General features: G+C 51.3%; 1 protein-coding gene and 1 long non-coding RNA gene across 3 annotated transcripts in view; one reads left to right on the top strand and one right to left on the bottom strand.

The window, feature by feature from the left end:
- The window catches only part of Bri3 (brain protein I3), a 22,618-nt gene extending 1,244 nt beyond the window's left edge, over window positions 1-21,374 (top strand). Inside the window, exons 1-3 of one of the 2 annotated variants that reach the window (XM_028756155.1) lie at window positions 12,161-12,398; window positions 12,670-12,772; window positions 21,001-21,374. In XM_028756155.1, the coding sequence (XP_028611988.1) occupies window positions 12,257-12,398; window positions 12,670-12,772; window positions 21,001-21,133 (378 nt within the window). In that variant the 5' untranslated portion in view covers window positions 12,161-12,256 and the 3' untranslated portion in view covers window positions 21,134-21,374. Of the gene's footprint in view, window positions 1-12,160; window positions 12,399-12,669; window positions 12,773-21,000 lie in introns of those variants that run through there. The other variant, XM_028756156.1, reaches the window with a different exon arrangement.
- Window positions 2,003-4,763, bottom strand: LOC114611440. Its single transcript, XR_003709830.1, has 2 exons — window positions 4,498-4,763; window positions 2,003-2,460 (listed from the first exon to the last, which is right to left on the bottom strand). It is a non-coding gene; the product is annotated as an uncharacterized LOC114611440 (long non-coding RNA).
- Window positions 21,375-21,898: the final 524 nt, after the last annotated feature.

The following is a 21,898-nucleotide window of genomic DNA, read 5'->3' as shown; positions in this document are numbered from 1 at the left end:
CCTCCCTCCCTCCCTCCCTCCCTCCCCTCCCTCCCTCCCTCCCTCCCCTCCCTCCCTTCTTCCTTTCTTTCATCTTTGTAATTTGCCAGAAGAGGGCATCAGCTCCCATTATAGATGGTTGTAAGCCACCATTTGGTTGAGAGGAATTGGACTCAGGACTTCTGAGAGTACTTTCAGGAGCTGGGTACTCTTCAGCCATCTCTCCAGCCCCTCTCCTGCTGGTTTTTACGTGCCTAGGTTCATCACTAAAGGACCTGCCACGCAAGTATGTTGAGCTGAGTTTTATATCTAGAACACATGTTAAAAAGCCAGGCATGGTGCACACACTTGTAATTGCAGGCTGTAATCTAGGCATGCCTAGGAAAAGACTTCTGTAAATCCAGGTAACTTTCATCCTCCGACAGGGTAGCTGTGAAGCTGCATGCCATTTTCCCTAATGATACAACGTAGCCATGATAAATGGGCAAGCCCAGCTATCCCGTCTCCTCTCCCCTTGGAGCTGGGGTTCCAGGTGTACAGAGGATATCCAGCTTGTAACATGGGTACTAGAATCCAAATTCTGACGGTCATGATTGAACAGCAAGTGCTCTCAACCTCTGAGCTGCCTCTCCAGACCCAAACCATGTTTTTTGTTTGTTTGTTTTCTGACAGGCACTCGCTGGCCTTGAACTTTCCAATTCAGCTAGCCTGGCCTGGCAGTGAGCCTGAGAGTACAGGTGTGTGCCACCATGCCTGGCTTTTTAACAGGTGTTCTAGACATAAAACTCAAAAAGGTCATCCTGCTTGTGTGCCAGGCACTTAACTGATGAACCATGTCCCAGCCCCCGGAACCTATAACAAGGATGTTTGACTTTTCCAGTTTGGGAGGCTCCTTCTCCTTCTCCAGTTATACAGGAAGCCCCTACCCCGGGACACTTTTGATGAGAACCAGTTGTTCTTCCATCCAGGACCCTCCCCTCCACCTTGCCTGCCTCAGTCTCTAAGTTTGGTTGAAATGTTCTTGAACTCTCTGTCCTTCAATCACGAAATCTGGGAAGATTGGAGCATAGCTCTATGAGAGAATTCTTGCCTAGTGTGTGGAGGCCCCGGATTTAATCCCCATAAAGAAAGGGGGAGGGAAGCATTATGTACATTTGAATATATGTTGAATATATGTATTATTTGGGGGTTTCTAACCCGCTTAGATAATTTAGTTCCCAAAAGACACAAAGCCCTTATATTTAGAATAGGCCCTTAAAGCACTGGAGCTGGGCAGATTGTTTGCTTCCCTGGCAGTAACCCTGAGATATCATTTGCCATGTTCCATCTGGGCTGCTCCTACTCCGATCCACCCATCCCATGGTACCTTGCTCTTGCTTCCTCTCCCAGTCTCCTCTCCTCACAGTCTCTGCCTCAGACCCCCAAACCCAGGAACCAAAGCCCCTACCTACTACCTTGCTTCTGCCCAGCTACAGGCTTTAGGTATCTTTGTTGATCAATCAGGAATAACTTGGGGGGGGCGGGGCAGGGTTACATCATGTCACCTGACTTAGGTGGGAATTCACTCCTCTTGGGGCAGCTAGACCTTGGGATACAGAATTTAGCATCACAATACATAGCAGCAGACAAAACCTCAACAAATATGTATATACATGATTCACAGAGATTATATGTGTTTGTGTGTATATGGGTACAGCTGTACTCGGGGATACAAGCATGTGGTGGCCAGATGTTAACCTTGGGTGAGTTCTGCTTCTCCAGGTGGCCGTCTTGTGTTTTCTGACAAGGTCCTTTACTGGCCGGGATCTTGCCTTGTAAATTAGGCTGGCTGGAAACTGAGCTCCAGGGATCTGCCTGTCTGTACCTCTCCAGTGCTGGGATTACAAGCCTTGGCCTCTGTGCCTGGCTTTTATAAGTGTATTCTGGGGAGCAAAGGTAGGCCCCCTCATGGTTGCAGGGCCAGCACTTTACCCGCTAAGTTATCTCCCAGGCCCCATGACTTATGAAAGATTTACTATCCGACTCAGCAAAAAGCGATGCTTTTATGTGTTGTGTAGAAACCGATATGCTTAATTTATAAAATACTTAGAAATATTTGCCCAGTAGAATTGTAAGGCTCACAATGGGCTTACCATAAAACTCCAAAGTGTTTATCTAAGATAAACATTCAGTAGCTATTCAGCAAATATTTGGTAATGTCCTTCCCCAAGCCGGGCGCTCGTAACTGGTTCCAGCCCTGGCTTTTGACATTATGCTTCCTTCTTCTTTTCTCCTTTGGTCACAATCCCAGCCATGTGAGGTACCCAGTTCCTGTATGTGCCAAGAAGTCCACGTGATGGGTCATCAGCTCTTCTGAAGAGTGTGCAAGAAAAGGGCACGATCTCTGTTTCGGCTTCCTCTGGTACATTTGAGGATAGTGACAGTGACTGTCAAGGTCTGGAGGATGAGAACTGTCTCACCAGATCCCCTCCTGGTGCCCTCCTTAGGAAACATTTATATACTATAGTCAAAATCAAAGTGGCAGTTACTTATTTTAATAGAAATGGCAACATTAAAAAAAATAAATTTAGTGTGTGGTAGCTGATAAAGAACAGAATTATAATTATCAGAAAATATACATAGGACTTATTTATGAATGGCAGGCTCTCATGTAGCCCAGACTGGCTTCAAAGCACTGTGTGGCAGAGCAGTGGTTCTCAACCTTCATAATACTGTGCCCCTTTAATACAAGTCCCCAGGTTGCTGCGACCCCAACCATGAAATTATTTTGTTGCTACCTCATAAATATAATTTTATCTGATAGGCAAGATAACTGATGTGTGACCCCCAAGGAGGTCCAGATGTGGTAGAGGTTGACCATGAACTTCCAATCTGCCTTTTTCTACCTCCTGAGTGCAAGGATTGTGGGTGCCTGCCAGCACCTCTGTTTTTATAGGTGCTGAGGATACAGCTCAGAGCCTTGTGCAGGCTAGGAGAGCACGCTGCCCACTGACATCTCTAGCCCTTATTTTTATTCTTCTTTTGGTGGTGAGGCCTTGTGCGCTAAACAACTACCATCTTCCTATGCGACATCCCCAGTCCAAGGAAAAGATGCTGTAAGTGAAACAAAGTCTATCTCGTTCTGTAGGAATGTATTTCGCTTAGAACCAATCACTGGTCAGTCTGATGAAACAGATCTCAGCTACTCAGAAGCCTGAGGCAGGAGGATCACAAGTTTAAGGCCTGTCTTGACAACAGAGTAAGAATAAGACCAATCTGGGCCACTTAGTGAGATCCTGTCTCAAAATAGTCAAAAGACTAGAATGTTTCTCTGACTTTTCGCTAAAACCAACTATGAAAAGGGCTGGTAGTGTATAACACACACACACATTCATGTGTACCTCTCCATGTGTGTGCACGCACACACACACACACATACACACACTCACACACCCCAGTCACCTATTTCCATTTTACACACTTGGTGCAAGGCAGCAAGCTATAATCTCAGGACTGCAGGTGGTAGACCTGGTGTCCAAAGGCCAGGATTCCTGTGCCCTCAGGTTCCTTTCCAAACACCTAGGGGGTGTTGATGTTACTGCCATGGGAAAAGAGGCTGGAACACAAACGACATATGATGTGCTACAGAGTGTGCCCAGCACACCCAGATTACTGTTCCTGGAGTTTTTACAGTTGGAGAAGCCAGGATGAGCTAGGCTCCCACCCAGTCTCAAATACGCCAACTAAAGAGATGCGTGACAGTAAACCGCAAGCAAGAGATTTATTCAGTGTGGCCTCACTGAGAAGAGAAACAAATGAAGATGTCTAGTGGCCTCGAAATCCACCTTCAGGGTCTTGACATAATCATGCTTTTAATTTTTTTCATTTTATTTAAAATGTTAAGTTATGTGAATGGAACTCAGATCCTCTCAAGAGAGGCATCTCCAATTTCTGAGGTTTATGTTTAAACAGGGGTCAAGAGTTCTACATAGCTAAGATGTCCTGGTCAAATTATGGTCCTGTCTGTCACTGACCCGTCACTGTCCCAGCTTCTAATCTCTCCTGCAGGGGGGCAGACATTGCTCACACAAGGTCTTCCTTTGGCTGGCACTTTTCTCTCTTCCTGGGTGGAGTTGAGGGTGGGAGGTGAGGAGGTGGGGTATTCCAATTTTCTGGAGACCACTGTTTCTATAGCCTAACAGTTGAAGGGAGGACACAGTGTCTCTCTCTAGAATATCTCGGCTCCAGCCACGCCAGCCACACAGGGCAGCTGGATCTCAGCCACACAGGGTGCACTGTGGGAGGGATAATGGGTGGAAATGTGTGTGTGGAAATGACAATGTCATTCTGTATCAAGCTTGAGCCCTAAATTCAAACAGTGACTGGTGTCCTTGTAAGAGGAGGGGACCTAGAGAGACACGAGGAGAGGGCTAAAGACATTTCAGTTGTGTGTGCCAAGGGACCTGGAGTCACTCAGTTCTAGAATGACAGGAAGGGTTGTTTCCAAGAGCCTTGGAGGGAATGAGGCCCTGCCCATACCTGGAGTTTTAACTTCTGGTCTCCAGTGAGACAGGATCCAAAGCCAGGGATATTTATGGGGACAGGTGAACAGAAACGACTCCTCATCCAGGCACCTGCTTCAGCCTCTCTCCAGCTAGGAAGGAAAACTTCCAGCACAGTTAGCTGCATCTCCTTAAGGCCCTTCTGCCTTCCCAGCTGTAACCTGCAATTTTCTAGGAAAAGCTCCACTACGGTAAAAGGTGTGTGTTAAAGCCCTGTGCAACCCCAGGGCTTCCCGGCTTCACCTTATCAGAGCATGACTCTAAGCAAGTTACCTGCACAGCCACCTTGTGGAATGGCTTATCAAAAACTAGCCCGGTGGGGATATGGCGCAATTGGTAGCATGTTCGGCTGCCACCATCACGAAGCTCCGAGTCCCGGCTTCAACAGCACACACTGTGTGGTGGTGCACAGCTGTAAGCCCAGCGCTTGGGAGAAGGTAGGAGGGTTAGAAGTTCAAGGTCATCTTTGGCTACACAGAGGGAAGGCTACATAAGACCTTGTCTTTGAGGGCGGAGAGGGAAGGAACAAGGGAGAGGTGGAGGAGGGCGAGGAAGAAAGAATCTCTAGCAATCCTTTGAGATGTAACCTGAGAGTAACCAAAATGATAATTATAGCTAATGCTAAGACACTTGAGTTTCTCCCTTAAGGGCATGAGTTGCTTGTCTGTTGCTGAGGTAGAACACCGAGACCAAGAAGGTGACATATTTAGGCTTATGGTTCCAGGAGAGATAAGAGGGTCCCACTGTGCTAGAGGAATGTGGCAGCAGGCGGCAAGCATGGCAGCTGGAGCAAGACGCTGAGCTTCTTGTGGTAAGCATGAAATTACGAGCAAACTGGACAAGGCCTTTTAACCCCAAGGCCCTCCTCCCTTCCTTCTGGAAGGTTGCTCTGCCTAAATCTCCCAGAGCTTCAGCCTTCTCTTTCTCCAGTGTCTAAGTTAACTTTTCTACTGCTGCGAAGAGACACTAACACAACCTATAGAAGAAAGAGTTTATGAGGAGCTTACATTTTCAGAGACAAGTCCATGAGCATCGTGGCCAGAAGCACGGCTGTGGTCAGGCAGGCGCGGGCTGCAGCAGTAGCTGAGAGCTGAGACAGAGAGAGTTAACTGGGAATGCCGAGGGCTTTTGAAATCTCAAGGCCCACCTACCGTGGCACACCTCCAGCCAGGCTGCACCTCCTAAATGCTCTCCAAACAGTTCTCTAACTGGGGACCATGTACTCAAGCCTTCAGGGACCACGTCCCTTCAAACCACAATGCCTTAGAACGAGAGTTCCTGGGAAGTTCCAGTTCCTTAAGGTCCACTGTTTCATCAGCCTCGGCTGGAGAGGGGGAAGTAGGTGTCTTCAGGACATTCTCCCTTCTTCCTCGAGGCTACATGACTGCCTCACAGGGCTCCTTGGTCACACGCTAACTCTTTCTCTTGCCTGCTCAAACCTCAATTCCAGGGGAGCGCCAGGACCATCTCTTTCCTACACTTCCTCTCTTGGGCTCAGACTCAGTGTCTGGCATTGCTCCCAATTTAATGAAGAAATTAGCAACAACCAGGACAAAGCTCCCATGCTGGGGATGTAGCTCAGGGTAGAAGGCTTGTAAAGCACACACTTAGAAGGAGGGAGGAGCAGAGGGTGAGGGAGGGGGGGGCGACATCTGTCCTAGCACCGTTGTGCTTCCCTTCTGTAAGTGACCAGTCCAATCCTATCAGACACTGTTCTTGCTATGTACAAGACTCTAACCTCTTACCCATCATCCCTCTCCCTGCTCCGTTGGATCCTATTGGTTTACAAATAATCTGTCCTTTGTCCACCTTAAGCAAGCAGGCCAGCCTGAACTGTTCTTCCATCTCTTCATGGACGACTGGTTCATTTTCTTTGTGTGTGTGTGTGTGTGTGTGTGTGTGTATGTAGTATATATACGTGTGTGAGCGCATGTTTGCTCTTGTGTGTGTGTCTTAGTGTGGAGGACAGAGGTTAAAGTCACGTGTCTTCCTTGATTCCTCTCCATTTTACTATTTAAGACAAGGTCTCTGGTTAAACCTGAGTCTCATTTATTTGGCCATGCTGGCTGGCCAGTGAACTCCAGGGATCTCCCTGTCTCTCTCTCTCTCTGCCTCTCTAGCACTGAGATCACAGGTACAGATCACCTGTGATCTCTGGTTTTTTTTTTTTTTAAAGATTTATTTTTTTATGTATATGAGTACACTGTAGCTGTCTTCAGACACACCAGAAGAGGGCATCGAATCTCATTACAGATGGTTGTGAGCCACCATGTGGTTGCTGGAAATTGAACTCAGGACCTCTGGAAGAGCAGTCAGTGCTCTTAACCACTGAGCCATCTCTCTAGCCCTGATCTCTGGCTTTTATGTGAGCGTTAGGATGCACACTCAAATCCTCACCTTACTGACTGACCCAGCAGCACCTCCCTCCTCCACCCATGCACCTACCTACCCACTCACCTGTCCATCCACCCACCTGTTTGTCCATCCGTCCATCCATCCATCCTTCCTCAAACTTTCTGTAGCTAAAGATGATCTTGAACTCTTGATTCTCCTGCCTCTACCTCCCAAGTGCTGGCATATGGCTACTCTCTCTAGACTTTGGTCAAATGTCCCTTTCCAAAGTAGCCACTGAAAACACTGGAAGGCAGCTATAAACCGTTCCCCCATCCTGACTCCTCTCTCCTGAGCCTCTTATTCCCACAGTGTCGATTCTTAGCAACTCCACCCCAGCTCCTCACCACATCAGCTCCAGAAGCAGATGACTGTCTCGTTTCAACCTGGGAACACCATGCACACATAAGGTGGTCCGTGGTGCTGGCACCTGAGCAGGCATACCATGCACACAGATCAGGTGCTGGTACCTGAGAGGCTTGGACCATGAAATGTCCCAGACTGTTCAGCCAGAGGATAGTGTTAAATGAAATGTAGTGTTGTGTGTCTGTGATCCTGGTACTGGGGAAGTAAAGACAGGAAGATCAGGAGTTCAAGGTCATCCTTTGCTACAGGGTGAGTTCAAGCTGGCCTAGGCTACAGAAGACCCAGACAGACAGACATGCGTGTGCGTACACACACACACACACACACACACACACACACACACACACAGGATGGCTCTAGTGGTTAAGAGCAGTCATTGCGCCGGGCAGTGGTGGCGCACGCCTTTAATCCCAGCACTTGGGAGGCAGAGACAGGCGGATTTCTGAGTTCGAGGCCAGCCTGGTCTACCGAGTGAGTTCCAGGACAGCCAGGGCTACACAGAGAAACCCTGTCTCGAAAACATAACAAAACAAAACAAACAAACAAACAAAAAAAGAGCAGTCGTTGCTCTTGCAGAGGATTTAGGTTTAATTCCCAGCATGCACTTAGTGGTTCACAACCATCTATAATTCCAGGAACTTAACAGTCCTTTGGCCTTCGCAGGCACCAGGAGCACATGTAGTGAGTGCACAGGCATACATTCAGGTGAAATACTCACATATATAAACACATGACAAAACAAAGCCACTATAAAATGGAAAACACGTTCCCAATGTGTGCTCAGATTTCCCCAGCTTTTTATTAGGTGTCACGTAGGCAACAGGCTCAGCTCAAACTGGCATATGTAGAAACCCGGCCCCGTCTGAGCGCAAGTTCTCCTTTGTGCACAGCCTTGTCATCTGTCTTGCATAGCCATCTGTCTGCCACCCTCTAAGCCATAAAGGTGAACATCCTGTCACCAGTTCGGTACCTTCCCTCCTAGGAAGTGTCTGAGTCTTTGTTTCAGGTGGGGTTCTGCTGGTCTGGAACTCCACATCCTCCTGCCTCAGCCTCCTGAGTGCTGGGATTACAGGCCTATAACCCCATTGCTGGGAAGGTCACCAGCTCTTAAATAGGAATCTCATTTTCCTTCCTTCATGGTTTCCCCCTGACCTGATGCTGCCAATCCTTTTTCTCATTGTCTGTCATCAGGATCGACTCTTTGGCTTCCAAGATCGGGCGCCTTCAGAATGCTATGGCTGTAGACACTGGTGGTCGTCTTCCAACATGCAAATCTGAGACTCACCCTGTTTAAACCCACATAGACCAGTTAGAGCCTTTGGGGTGCTTTCTCCACTCCAGTATCTTAGTCCAATTCCCTGAACAGGGCGTCTACATGTGTGTCTCGGAGACCCTTTCAGGCCACCCGAAGTGACTTAGAACTGCCTTCCTGGAAAGTTCTTGCCTTCTGCTCCCTGGGAGGTTTTTGCTCTGGTCTCTGGGGTCAACACCCATGGCTTCTGAGTTAGGTAGTGATCCTGGGACTCCTGGGATTCCTGGAACACCCGAGCTCATTGCTTATGTGTGCGGCACTTCTGTCCCCTATCTGGCAACATCTTTGTCCTCTCAGGCGTGACTGTGGGATATGGGCTCCCAGGTGCACATTCATGGATGGGCTGTATTGAAGGTTTTGTTGGTGAGGGGCATTTTTCTAGGCAACACTGGGAAATCCCAAAGTTCTCCCCACAACCTAGCATTCATGAGATGGAGTCCTTAAGTAGAGGCCCTCCTAGGAAACCAGAGGCGGTGGGGTTTGATCAGCAAACATGAGCCTATAAGGAAAAAAAAATTGACCTAAAATTGAGGTCTACCGATGTGTATGGGGTCTGATAGACACGAAAGGGCTTGGAGGGACCAGTGCTTCTCTCCAGCTTTCTGCAGGGCAGGGACAATAAGGAGTGTCCCAGGTCAGCAGGACGGCTGGCTCGGTGGGTAAAGGCATCTGCTAAGCAAGTCTGGTGGCCTGAGTTTGGTCTCCAGGACCCACACAAAGTTAGAAGGAAGAGTTTACTTCACGGACTTGTCCTCTGACCACCACACACATACCACAGGGCATGCACTCCCCCTTGTCCTCCCAAACACACATCATTCACACACAATAATGAATACAGACTTTTTTTTTAATGACACAGACTCACCACCTGAGTGGTGACAGTGGGCCAGCCTGAGATGAATCCACTTCTTGTGGTGATAAGGCTTGGCGTTGCAGCCCAGGCTCCCCTGGGGAGGGGTTTCTGCCTCATGCTGCTCAAGCCTTTGGGTTCTATCACTCCAGGGGTGCCACCCCTGCTTCCTTCAAAGCCCTTAGCCACTCTCCGTCAGCCAGGTTTGCTGTTGTTGAGACGCAGTCTCAAGCAGCTCAGATCAGCTTTGCTGATATTTTACGTACATCGGTGCTCTGTCTTCAAGCACACCAGAAGAGGGCATCGGATCCTGTTACAGACGGTTGTGAGCCACCATGGATTGCTGGGAATTGAATTCAGGACGACTGGAAGAGGAGTCAGTGCTCTTAACCACTGAGCCATCTCTCCAGTCTGACCTTGAACTTTGGGTCCTCCTGTCTCCACCTCTAGAGTGCTGGGATGACAGGATTGAGCCACCATGCCTAGTTAACGGGGATGAGTCCTGGGGCGTCATGTCCTCTCGGAGACTGATCTACAAACTGAGCTGCGCATACAGCCTCACTGGGTTTCTTCCCCCCCCCCCCCTTTGGTTTTTTGAGACAGGGTTTCTCTGTGTAGCCTTGGCTGTCCTGGAACTCACTCTGTAGACCAGGCTGGCCTCGAACTCAGAAATCCGCCTGCCTCTCCTCTGCCTCCCAAGTGCTGGGACAAAGGCGTGCGCCACCACTGCCCGACAACTGGGTTTCTTTTGAGACAGAGTCTCAACATGTTACCTAGAATGGCTCTGAAATCCCAATTCTCCTTCAGAGTGCCACCAAATGGACAGATGGATAGACGGATCGACACACACACACACACACACACACACCTTCATTCTTGTCCTTGATGTCCTGTTTATTGGTCAAGGGTACAGCTGGCCTGCCTCTCAGTTCTTCCTCATGAGACATTGAGGAAATGATCAGAGCAAAAAGAAAGAGAAAAACAGGAGTGGCTTGGAAGAACCTGACACGGTCTAAAGGGAGCTGAGTTTCTTATTGGTTACTCAGGTGTGGATCCTGTATGCACACACTAGGGGCAGGCTAGGCAATCGTGCTCAGTGGCACGCCTGTCATCGCGGAAGCCAACCACTCTCTGATGGGCTCTGAAGCCTGCTCCCAGGGACGACTCCTCACTTGTACTATAAACTATAAACGATAAACTATAAACAATAAACTGGGTCCAAACCCATAGCTTGGGATGGCAGAGGCCCTAGTGGGGAAGCCCCTCTGTTAATTTGTTAAAATGAAAGTAATTAAAGTATAATGGGTTAGGCCTAAAATCCTATTCTGGGCAGATTACAGGAGTATCTCAAGTTGGAAATAAATACCCTGAAGAGCTGTAGTTATCTCAGAGGTGGAAAAACAAATACACAGGCACACACGCACACACACACACACACACACACACACACACACACACACGGCAGGAAATGTGAAGCATTTCCAAAGGAAGGCCCTGGAAATACATAGGCAACAATTGGGAAGGAGTCTTACTGTTCCAATATTTCTTTTTCCTTGCTTGGTTTTTGGAGATATGGTCTCACATAGCTCAGGCTGGCCTTGAACTTGCTGTGTAGTAGTGGATGTCACTGAACTGATCCTTTGAATCATCTCCAAGCACTGGGGGTGACAGTCACGTGCTGCCACACCTGTTTATGGAATGCTGGAAACGGAACCCACGGCTTCACGTGTGTTAGTTAGGCAAGCTCATGCTTGGCGATACTTCGACCAGGGGCATGGCTGTAGCTACGTAGAGACTGCATGGGCCTGAGTCAGGCCACGGTCCTCTCCTCAAACTCACCAAGTACGAGGTCAGGCTGCTAAACGTTAGAGAACATGAAGGAAGGCAGCAGGTGCTTAGAGTTTAGGGTTCTCCCAAGCAGGGCAGTTATTTCTAATTAGTGGCCACAGCCCCTGACAAAGACAATTAATTAAAAGAGGAGAAGGAGGAACGCTCAGTAGTTGAGTAGGCTTTAGAGGGCAATTGAACTCAGATGTGCTCCCTTTTACACCCAGGGGTGTGTGGGCAGTGCAGCTACGCGGCAGGGCGTGACTTGGGAGGGGCTCCCTGGTCACCTGGTCCCTCCCTGTGGGTTGGGCAGGGAGGGGCAAGGTAGTCCATAGTTTAGGAGGCAGAGGCGAGAGGTTTAAGAGTTCCAGGCCAGCTACCTGAGTCCAGGTTAAAAAAAAAAAAAAAAAAAAAAGCGGCGGAGGCGGCGGGGAGACGGCCCAGGGGGTGAAGACGCCTGCTGCAGAACCTGTGAACCTATCTATTTCAGGACCCATATAGGGGAGAGCAGGAACCCACTCTTGAAAGTTACTTATTCTCCGATTTCCAAATGCATGCCCACTCACAAACACACCCTCCCCCCAAATAAATATAACAAACATTTATTTTTTAAGAAAAAGGCAAAAACTAAAGAAGGCCAGGATCTTATTGGGTCTCCGGCCGTGGCAGGCTGTGAGAACTTCTCTGGAAGTCCAAGAGCCATCGCGGGGCGGGACTGAATGAGGACAACACCCCACCCACGGCAGCCGAGGCGTCTTTAAGACGCCCTCCAAGCCCCGCCCCCAGCCCCGCCCCGTCACGCCCACGTGACCCCGGTCTTGTGACCGGCGGGAGGGCGGGGAACCCTTGGCGCGCCCGCCCCGCCCGGCGCGCGCCTCACAGGGCCGAGCTGCCCGGGACACCGCCGTCGCCGCTACCGCCGCCATCCCCGCCGGGCCGAAGGAAGCGAGCCGGGCCGGAGCTGGCGGGCGCGCGGCCCCGGGGGCCGCGATGGACCACAAGCCCCTGTTGCAGGAGCGCCCGCCCGCCTACAACCTGGAGGCCGGCCAGGGCGACTACGCGTGCGGCCCGCACGGCTACGGGGCCATCCCCACCGCGCCCCCGCCGCCGCCCTACCCCTACCTCGTCACAGGTGGGCCCGCGGCTCGCCGGGGTCCCCGAGCGGCCTCTTGGCTGAGCACCGCGCTGTCCCGGGGGCAGCTGCTGCCCGGAGCGCCCTGCCCGGCCAGGCCCTGCCCCGGTGGCCGTGAACTTTGTGTCGGAGGGTTTGCACTTGGCTTCTGAGCCCATCCGCAGGCGCGCTCAGCCCAGTTGGAGGCGGGGAGGACGGGGGCTAAGGGGGAGGGAGGGGAGGAGGAGGAGGGCCGAGTCGCCCGGTGCTGATCTGTGCTCCGCTCCCGCAGGGATCCCCACCAGCCACCCCCGGGTCTATAACATCCACAGTCGAACGGTCACCCGGTATCCTGCCAACTCCATCGTCGTGGTCGGAGGCTGCCCGGTCTGCAGGTAAGTCTTTAGCTTGGGGGGCGGCGGAGAACGCACGTGCCGGAATCTTGCAAAAGGCCAGCGGGGGTGGGATGGGGTGGGGTCACAGCCCGGCTCCCGTCTTAGAGGGAAGTCCCGCATGGGAGGGACTGCAGTGGGAGAAGGTGGGGTCACTCACCCCTGGCTCTGAATTTACTTTATGCGGCAGAAGGATGGGTTCCCTTTTCTGTGGGGAGTTGAGTGCATTTGGGAGGCATGGCACCCGGAGTGCGTGGGACGAAGGAATGTTAACAATGGAGACTGATGGTCTTTCCTCCCTAGTACCGAGATCCGCAGCGAATCAGGGTTTATTTGGTTTTGTGTTGTTTTTCCTCCAATTTCCGTAAGTGTACTGTTACAGTTGGATCTTCTTAAGGAGGTATTGGGACTTGAGTCCGCTGGCCAGTATGCCAAAGGACTTAGGAGATCCAAGCGGCCAGCGAAGAGGCTGTGAGGGTGCAGAATGCGGACCAGGGCTTAATGACTCCTGGCCACTAGCTGGCCCAGGGGAAACCCCGTGCTTCTTTGTTCCGGGCTGGAGTGGTTTTGTTGTTGGGGTTGTTTTATCCTCAAACTGGAGCTGACAGAAACTTTGTGAGGACTTTATGTAAGGCGAGAGCTGCAGCCAGGCTCATTGTAGACAGGCTTTGAGGATTCAGCTACCAGGTAGACTTGGCCACTCACCCAGATAGGCCAGGTGGAGACTTGTGCGGGGCTGGGTTTCAGCCTTTGTCTGGGAGGGGGAAGTTCGAAGTCTCTGAGTTGGAATTAAGAAAGCTGTGTTTGGGCTTAGCTTTCATTTCAGAAGTGTGTTTCAGAGGCGCAGAGTGCAGCCATAGGGAAGTTAATGATTTTGGAAACTTTCGAGTGGCCTCACAGGAGATGAGTGAGAGTGGAAGACACTGAACCCTCAGCTGATCCTGTGTTTGGTGAAGAAGGCTGAGGGTAGTTAAGAGTCCTCGTTCAGGGACCCAAGTGACTTTTAGAGCTGGTGAGGGGAGAGGAGTGGGAGTCAGCTGCTTCCTCTAACTGTAGATGGGCTGGTTCTCTGAGAGTCTGGTCTCTCTGACTGCCTCCAGGGGCTGTTCTCTGCAAGAGTTCCACCTGAGGGCTTGAGGCACCCGGGGTAGACCTGGTGGATGAGAGAGAGCATAGCCTGGGAGGTGGTCCTAGCTTGTTGAGCCAAGGGGATTGGTCTAGGGTCTCCTGTGCAGGGAGCCATGGGGAATAGTGGGGGTTGTATGGGAAATGGGAGACCTCTCTGTGTGGCCTTGAGGTCAGTTCCTGGATGGGAAGTCTCAGCCCTGAGGATTAGGCCGATAGTAGGTGACCTCTCAAGTTTAAGGAGAGGTGTAGGGGCAGATGGCACGCAGGCAGGAGGATGGGAAGACGTAGGGCAGTGGAGGAGGCTCACTGGGATTTCACATCTGCTTTTTCCAGCAACCAGATCCTGGCCCCACCACAGTCAGCTGGTTTTTTTTTCTTCCTCAGTGGACAGGGGTGCTCCCATGAGGCTCTTCTTGGATCAGACCCCTGAACTTGGGGAGTGGGGTGGGGAGCAGAGCAGTATGGCTGCTCTAGTCTGGGCGCTAAGGCCGTCAAACTCCCAGAGCTGTGGAGTGTCCAGCTGCAGTCTGGATTACTGTTGGTGGGGGACACTTTCCCTGGGAAGTGAGTTGTTTTGCAGGCTTCTGCTCACGGGCCTCTTCAGTGCTGTAGAATCTGGGACAAGGTCAGGCTGCGCCCGCTGCCCTCTCAGGAAGGCCGCGGGCTCTTGTGGTGCTGCCGGTGGATGGAGGCGTCGGTATTAAGGAATCTGATCTTAGGTAGTGATCACTCTTCATCCTCCGGCTGTCATGCACACCTGGGATCCCCACAGGCTTGCTCACACTGCCCTCTGCTGCTAGCCCCTGGCTTTGATGCTGACCCTGTCATTACAAAAACAAGCATGCAGGATGTTGGGGGGGCTCCCTCTCCAGGAGAGTGGCAGCACGGGAGGGATGACCAGCTTTGCCTTTGATTCAGGGAAAGTGTGTGTGTGTTCCTGGGGTGGACAGAGGTGTCCCCTGTAAACATTTGAGTCTGCCCCTGTCTGGCATGTTAGGGCTGAAAGAGAGGACACTTCTCATGTGACCAAGCTACCTCCCTTCCAGATGTAGCCTGCCAGGCCCTGTCCCGGCTCTCCCTAGTGGCTTGGCAGGAGTTCGTCCAAGTCACACGTCTGTGATTCCCTCTGAGTGAGACTTGGCATAAGAGGCCGGTGTCGCTTGTCACGTTGCCATTCTGTCTGAGCCGAAGTTAAGCAGCCTGACTCTGTCTCCTTTTATAGACATTTGCAAGAAGCAGTTCTCTCACCCCCAGTGGATGGGGCTTCTCTCTCAGACCCCCCCCCCGCCCCCCCGGGCTTCGGGCCCCATCTGCAGCAATCCTGTATCCATGAAGGCCCTGGGTCTCTGGGGCAGGTGTCTTTGCATTCCGAGCTGTGGGTTGTCCCCAGATGCAGGGCAGGTGAGGCCTCTCAGTGTGCGCTGAGAGCACAGGTCACAAGTGGAATGTGCATTCACAGGGTGAGTGGCATGGCTATGAGGGCAGAGCCAGCCAGGCACAGGCTCCTCCTCCTCGTGTACTGCTCGGTTATTTGTTATTGTTACTGGGTATTTAGTTTCAGAGGTGACCAGAGAGACGGGAAGAAATCCAGGGAGGGTGGGGTCTGGGTGCAGTGGAGGTCTTTGGTGTGAAGATTGTTTATGAAGCCACTGGGGGCTGAGGTGAGAGTCTGGGGAAGATGGGGTAGTGGCAGCTTTAGGTTTCTAATAATGGTTTCTCTGCTATGTTTGTGACTGAGGAGGGAGATGAAGGAGTTGGCCATGCCTGGCAGGAGGTGGAGGCTGGTATCCTGGCGCTGTGCTGGTCAAGGCATGCAATCTGAGGAAAGCCCAGTTTGTCTTCCAGTCCTAGCTGGGCTCAGAGGACAGAGCTCCCAGCTCTGTGGTACAAAGCTGAGTCTTGGAGCTGGAGGGCACATGCCCTTGCCCTCTTTCTTTCCCTCACTGTGAACACTGGAGGCTATGCCTGACAGTTTGGCCTTTGAGACCTGTGCCCAAGTGGCAGGATATTTCGAGTTTGGTTCTTGTGAACTGCCCACATGAAGGTGGACCTCTGTCCTATGGGGATGCTCTCTGGAGTGGAGACTGTTGCAAACTTTTGCTTCAGTCAGTAGCTGGTGGAGAAAACCCTCCCTTTTCCTGGGGGATGTTGCGGGTGATTCCCAGGCCTGGACTATGCCTGGAGGTCGGCTTGGGAGAAGTACTTGAACAGCAGGAGGTCTGGGCCAGAACCAGGGAGCCTGATTGTGCTTGGCTCCCTGCCACACTTCCAGGCTGTGTGGCCTCAGGTGCAGCACCTATCTCCCCCACCTGTAAGATGGGGCCAGGTGTGCCTCTGGAGTGGGGTGCTGTAAGGACACAGGGGGGCCAGGATAGGCCTTTCTGGATGAGTACTTGGTCTTGGGACCCTCCAGGATTACAAGTCTTCCTGCAGCTCAGAGCTTCTCCCTTTCCTCTGCCCACTTCTGTCCATCCTGCAGCCAGCCTGACTGACAGACATCGAGTGGCCACTTGTTTATGGAACCTCCACTGGGAGGGTAAAGTTAGTCACTTTCCTAATTCCCTGTACCATTTCCTCCCCTTTCCGGGTGACCTGTTGGGGTGGGCAAGGGGCCATCCAGGTGCTCCAAGGAGGCCCAGATTTGAGTTCTGAGCCCTTTGAAAGAGTTGAAACTTGTCCCTGCAGTGTTACGCTTGTTTCTGGAGGTTGTAGAGGAAGAGCACGTGCGGCTGTTGGGGACAGGGACAGGCCAGCTGGAAGGCAGCAGCTCTTCTTCTGGGGCAGGGTCGTTACTCAGTGCTGCTGCCCTGACCACTGCACCGCCCATCTTCCTGAATCTAGGTTGGCTTAGAGGCTTAGACTCCATTTGTGGAGTCAGATGTTGGCTTTTAAAACTCAAACTTTTGCCAATGTTCCCTTTGAGATCCGAGGCAGAGCTGAAGTTAAAATATTAGTATTTCTGCAGCAAGACAAGAATCTTCATGTTAAGTGGGTATATTAAGATATAAATAGGCTGAGTGGTGGTGGTGCATGCCTTTAATCCCAGCCCTTTAGAGGCAGGTGGATATCTGTAAGTTTAAGGCCCACCTGGTCTACGTAGAGAGTCAGGTCTATGTAGAGAGAGCTTGTCTCAGAAAAGAAGCAAACAGCAAAGAAATCACCTAGGATACGTTCAGGTCAAGCTGCATCCAGGCTAAGCTTCCTCCAAAGTCAGGAGAAGTTCTCCAGGCCTGTGGCTGTGTGGGTTCAGGGCATGGCCTCCTGGGGCATGAGCGTGCCATCTCATGCTCAGAGCAGGTCTCTCTCTTCCCCATTCGTAGTCCATTGAAGCCTGTGCAGAGCTTAAGTTGTTCTTGTGGGATGAGGGTTTGTGGTCTCCAGTCACAGACTGTTGGTTGCTGTCAGATGTCCGACCCTCCTTAGGTGACTGGTTCCCCACATGGTGTGATTGAAGGAGCATCCTCTTTTCCCAGAGGCACAGAGGCTGTTAATCCTCCCAGAGGTCAGCAGCCCTAAGGAACTCGAGGGGATGGCTCCTTCGGAAGCAGGAGGTTCTTAGTGCCAGATCTGGCCACTTGTGACCATCAAGTCAGCAGAAGATGGCATTGCTTCCCAGCTCTGAGCTCTGACAGAGCAAGTGTGGAGCTTGCTGGGAACTAATGCTTTGAGTTGTCCCAGTGCCTGGAGACCCAGTCATAACAGGTCAGATAGGTCTGCTGTGGCTCTCTCAAAGTTATGAGCACAGTTAAAGGGGACAGAAGATGTAAAGCCTTGTGCCCAGATGCTGGCCTGGCTACTGTTGGGAACTGTGTGCATCAGGCAGTGCAGGCCATGAGGGAGGCACGCAGAGGACCTGCCATCCTGGGCTCCAAAGCAAGCTTGCACCAAAATACAGCAGTAGCCCACACCTGGGATACTCCTGTGGCTGAGATGCAGGGCAACATGGACAGCTCCCCCCAACCCCTACACCCTGGCATCGTCCTACAGTGCCCCAGCCACCTTCTAGGCGCTTTTCAGGTAATAAAGGTCTTGAGGCCTCTGGTTTCCTTCAAAAACTCCTAGTGACCCAGTCAACAGGATTTGATTCCTGCGACCCAATGCTTTTGTGGGACATTTTCTTCTTTCTTTCCCTTTCTCTTCCTAACCTTCTTTTAAGACAAGGTCTCGCCGGGCGTTGGTGGCGCACGCCTTTAATCCCAGCACTTGGGAGGCAGAGGCAGGCGGATTTCTGAGTTCGAGGCCAGCCTGGTCTACAGAGTGAGTTCCAGGACAGCCAGGGCTATACAGAGAAACCTTGTCTCGAAAAACCAAAAAAAAAAAAAGAAAAAAAAAAAAAAAGACAAGGTCTCATGTAGCCCAGGTTGGCCTCTAACATGTTATGTAACAGAATAACTTGGACTTCCTATCCTCCTGCCTTTACCTCCCGAGTGCTAGGGTTATGGGTGTACAGCACTATGCCCAACTTTCATGGTATATTTTCTTCTAACTGAAATATGGACCAGTGTTTCAGAGTTTTACGTCATGACTGGACAGTTGTGAAGGTGCTAGGAGAAATTGGAAGGATGAAGCCCAGACAGAAATGCCCTTAATGGGTGATCGCATGGCCTTCTGCCAGCCACTCTGGACAGTTCTAGTCCCAAGTCCCGCCCACCTGTGCCTGGGCACAGCTGCTGTCTGAGGCAGGAGAGCAGCCTCAGGTCCTTTTCAGCTGGGATTTCACCACTGGCTAGAGTGTACCCTGCAGCTGCAGCTGGGTGGAGGGAGGCGCCCAGTCTGTGGTAGACCAAAGGAAGTGTGGTGACTTGGTGACCTTGTGGTAGTCAAGGGACACTTTTGTAAGAGTCATAGAATAGGCCTTGGTGGCACATCTGTAATCTTAGACCTTGGGAGGTGAAAGCAGGAGGCCAGAAGCTCAAGGTCACCCTCAGTTACATAGGGAGTTTCAGAGACCCCAGTTTTAATTCCCCCAACCTGCAGATCACACAGGAGGCAGCTTTGCTGACAGGAGGCAGGCATCTGAGACATGTGGCTCATAGGTGCTAAATGCCCTGTGGGGGGTGGGGGGAAGCTCCTATGGGTGGAAAGTAGCTTTGTTTCCCAAACCTGCCTGTTTAGAGCCTCCTCACCAGAAGAGCTTGTTGGGGTTCAGGTACTGCTTCCTGTCCATCTTATGTTTTATGTCTGTTCCTGGCAGCTTCTGAGAGGGTGGGGGAGGCTGGCATGGAGTTTGCCTTGTCTTCTAAGCCGTCGAGAACGAGATTCCCAGAATATCTAGGTTTACTTGTCATGGCCCTAGGAAGTCACACAGCTGAGACCCTGCCCACTCCACCTGGTGAGGCCCTCAGTGGCTCTCAGTGTGTTTGGTTTTCTGGTTTGGTTTTTCGAAACAGGGTTTCTCTGTGTAGCCCTGGCTGTCCTGGAACTCACTCTGTAGACCAGGCTGGCCTCGAACTCAGAAATCTGCCTGCCTCTGCCTCCCAAGTGCTGGGATTAAAGGCGTGCGCCACCACTGCCCGGTGTGTTTGGTTTTCTAAGCTGTTACTTTTCTGCTGTCTCCATGAGGTGGAAACAAGGAGCAGCCGGTGTGGCCTCAAGGGTCATTTTGCAGTGTGTAAACCCATAGGGAAGGGATAGAGGCTGCTGGGAGGGACTCCTCAGGCAAGCTCCCTTACCTCCACCCTAGCCCCCAGAGGTACAAAGGAAAGCCTCCAGTGGAAGCAGGCAGGGGGCTAGCCAGGCAGCTTGCTGTGCATGTCTTCAGACCCATCCCTGTGACAGCCCTGCTGTCCTGTGCTGACCAGCTCAGATGTCACTCTGACAGTGTCTCTCCAGCAGCCCCTCTTCGTTTTGTTATCTTGAGCTTTTGGCTCAGTTTCTTTTCTGTCCCAGCGGTGTGCACTTCCCATGGCCGTGTGACTAGAGCACAGGATGGGCTTCCCTGTTGGGAGCCAGAAGCCTGGGAAGGAGTTCCTGGGAGTCTGTTTAGTAGAAGTGAGGCTCGGTGTCCAGACATTTCCAGAAGAGCCTTGTTTCCCACCTTTGGGACTTTTGAGGTCCTGGAGCCTGATTGGGTTACGTGTGGAGAAGAGACTCCATTAGGGATGGAGCTCAGGGCCTCTGGCAGAGGATCTGTATTTATGCTTGATTGGGACTTTGCTTGACACCCATTGTCTTTGGGTTCCATGCTGTGTGTGTTGGAAGTAGACTTAATAGGAAGCTTTAAAAGTTCTCAAGTTGCCAGGCAGTGGTGGCGCACGCCTTTAATCCCAGCACTTGGAAGGCAGAGGCAGGCAGATTTCTGAGTTGGAGGCCAGCCTGGTCTACAGAGTGAGTTCCAGGACAGCCAGGGCTACACAGAGAAACTCTGTCTCGAAAAACCAAAAAAAAAAAACAAAAACAAAACAAAAAAATTCTCAAGTGACTTTCTGCATGTGTGAACATGGCTATTTTCCTTAACTCCACACCAACCAAATGATCTCTTTGAAACACTTAGAGGACAAAAAGGAAACTGAAAACTCATCAGCATTGGAGAAGCTTGGTCTGTGGATGGAGCACTTGGCCTCTGTCAGGAGGCTCTGGCTTCTGTCCCCAGCACAGCACATTCTCGAGTGGGTTTCATTTCTGCAGGGTCTTGTTTTCCAGAGCTGGAGGAATTTTTATAGACTCTTGGGTCACTCTTGTTTTGTTGTGTGTGAAGGCAGTCCGAGGTCAGCTCTGTGGAGTTGGGCTCCATCTGAGGGGCTGAACTTGGTGGCTTGGCAAGTCTTTTCCTGCCGAGCCACCTCAGAGCCCACTGCACCCCTTTTTGTAAGCGTGTGTAACTGATGGAAAGGTCCTGTCTTTATTCAGGGTAGGTGAAACTCTCTTGAGTTTGCCTAGGATGCCCTTGGGAGCACTGGCAGTTTATACTGGTTCCAGCTAGTTCTGTGCACTCCAGCCCTAGGCTGGCTCGGAGGTGGGACCGGCTGCCTGTCCCGAGCACAGTCCCCTGCAGGTCGGGCAGGTGCCTGTAGGCAGTGTGGTCCCCTTCCGTGATGTCCCATGACGCTGTGGGCTGTCAGGTTGGGGTGGGGATCCTAATTTGGTTGCCTCTCTCTCTGCAGGGTTGGTGTCCTGGAATACTGCTTCACCTGCCTGGGCATCTTCTTGGCCATCGTCCTGTTTCCTTTTGGGTTCCTCTGCTGCTTTGCACTGAGGAAGCGAAGATGCCCCAACTGTGGAGCAGTCTTTACTTAAAGGGAACAACAACCCAGTTTTCCTACATTCAGCTATCTTTTCTAATGTAAATGTTGTGTACAATAGTTTTATTTGATTAAGCTTCAGGACTGTTTTGTAAAGTGCGGTGGGATAGACTGGCATAGGGCTGAAGCAGAGGTGAAGGCGTGGCCTGCTCCCAAGGCTTCTATTTTTTGCAGTCTTCAATTTGAGAATGGTGAGAAATACTGTTTTAAATAAATGAGATTCATACCATTGTGTAGCTTGTTCTGCTTGCCCGGTGTTTTTGCACACTGCCCCCTGAAGTCTTGCCATGGGAAATGTCACATGCAAAGGCCACCCATGGCCACCTTTTGGTCCTCAGGTATCACTTACAGCTCAGAACATGTGTTTCAAATCTCCTTGCTTGTTTTTTTTTTCCTTTTTGAGACAGGGTTTCTCTGTGTAGCCCTGGCTGTCCTGGAACTCACTCTGTAGACCAGGCTGGCCTTGAAATCAGAAACCCGCCTGCTTCTGCCTCCCAAGTCTAGAATTAAAAGGCGTGCGCTACCACTGCCCGTCACATCTCCTTTATTATAAACATTAAACAAATGTTAACCTTGGTGTTTCCAGAGCTGGAGTCAAGGTAAGGTCGTGTGAGGGACCCAGGGCTAGGAGGGCACACCACAGCAGACTGCTTCCTGTACTTGTGCGGTGGAGCCAGGATGTGAGGGAGGTCTCAGCCCACTCCCCTGCTTTACAGATCTGAAAGCCACACGTGGCTTGTTCCCTGTTGCTGAAAACAAA

The sequence above is a fragment of the Grammomys surdaster genome, unplaced genomic scaffold (assembly GCF_004785775.1).
Source record: "Grammomys surdaster isolate TR1022 unplaced genomic scaffold, NIH_TR_1.0 126109, whole genome shotgun sequence".
In the NCBI taxonomy this organism is placed as follows: Eukaryota; Metazoa; Chordata; class Mammalia; order Rodentia; family Muridae; genus Grammomys; species Grammomys surdaster.
This window is presented reverse-complemented; position numbering and strand designations above follow the sequence as displayed.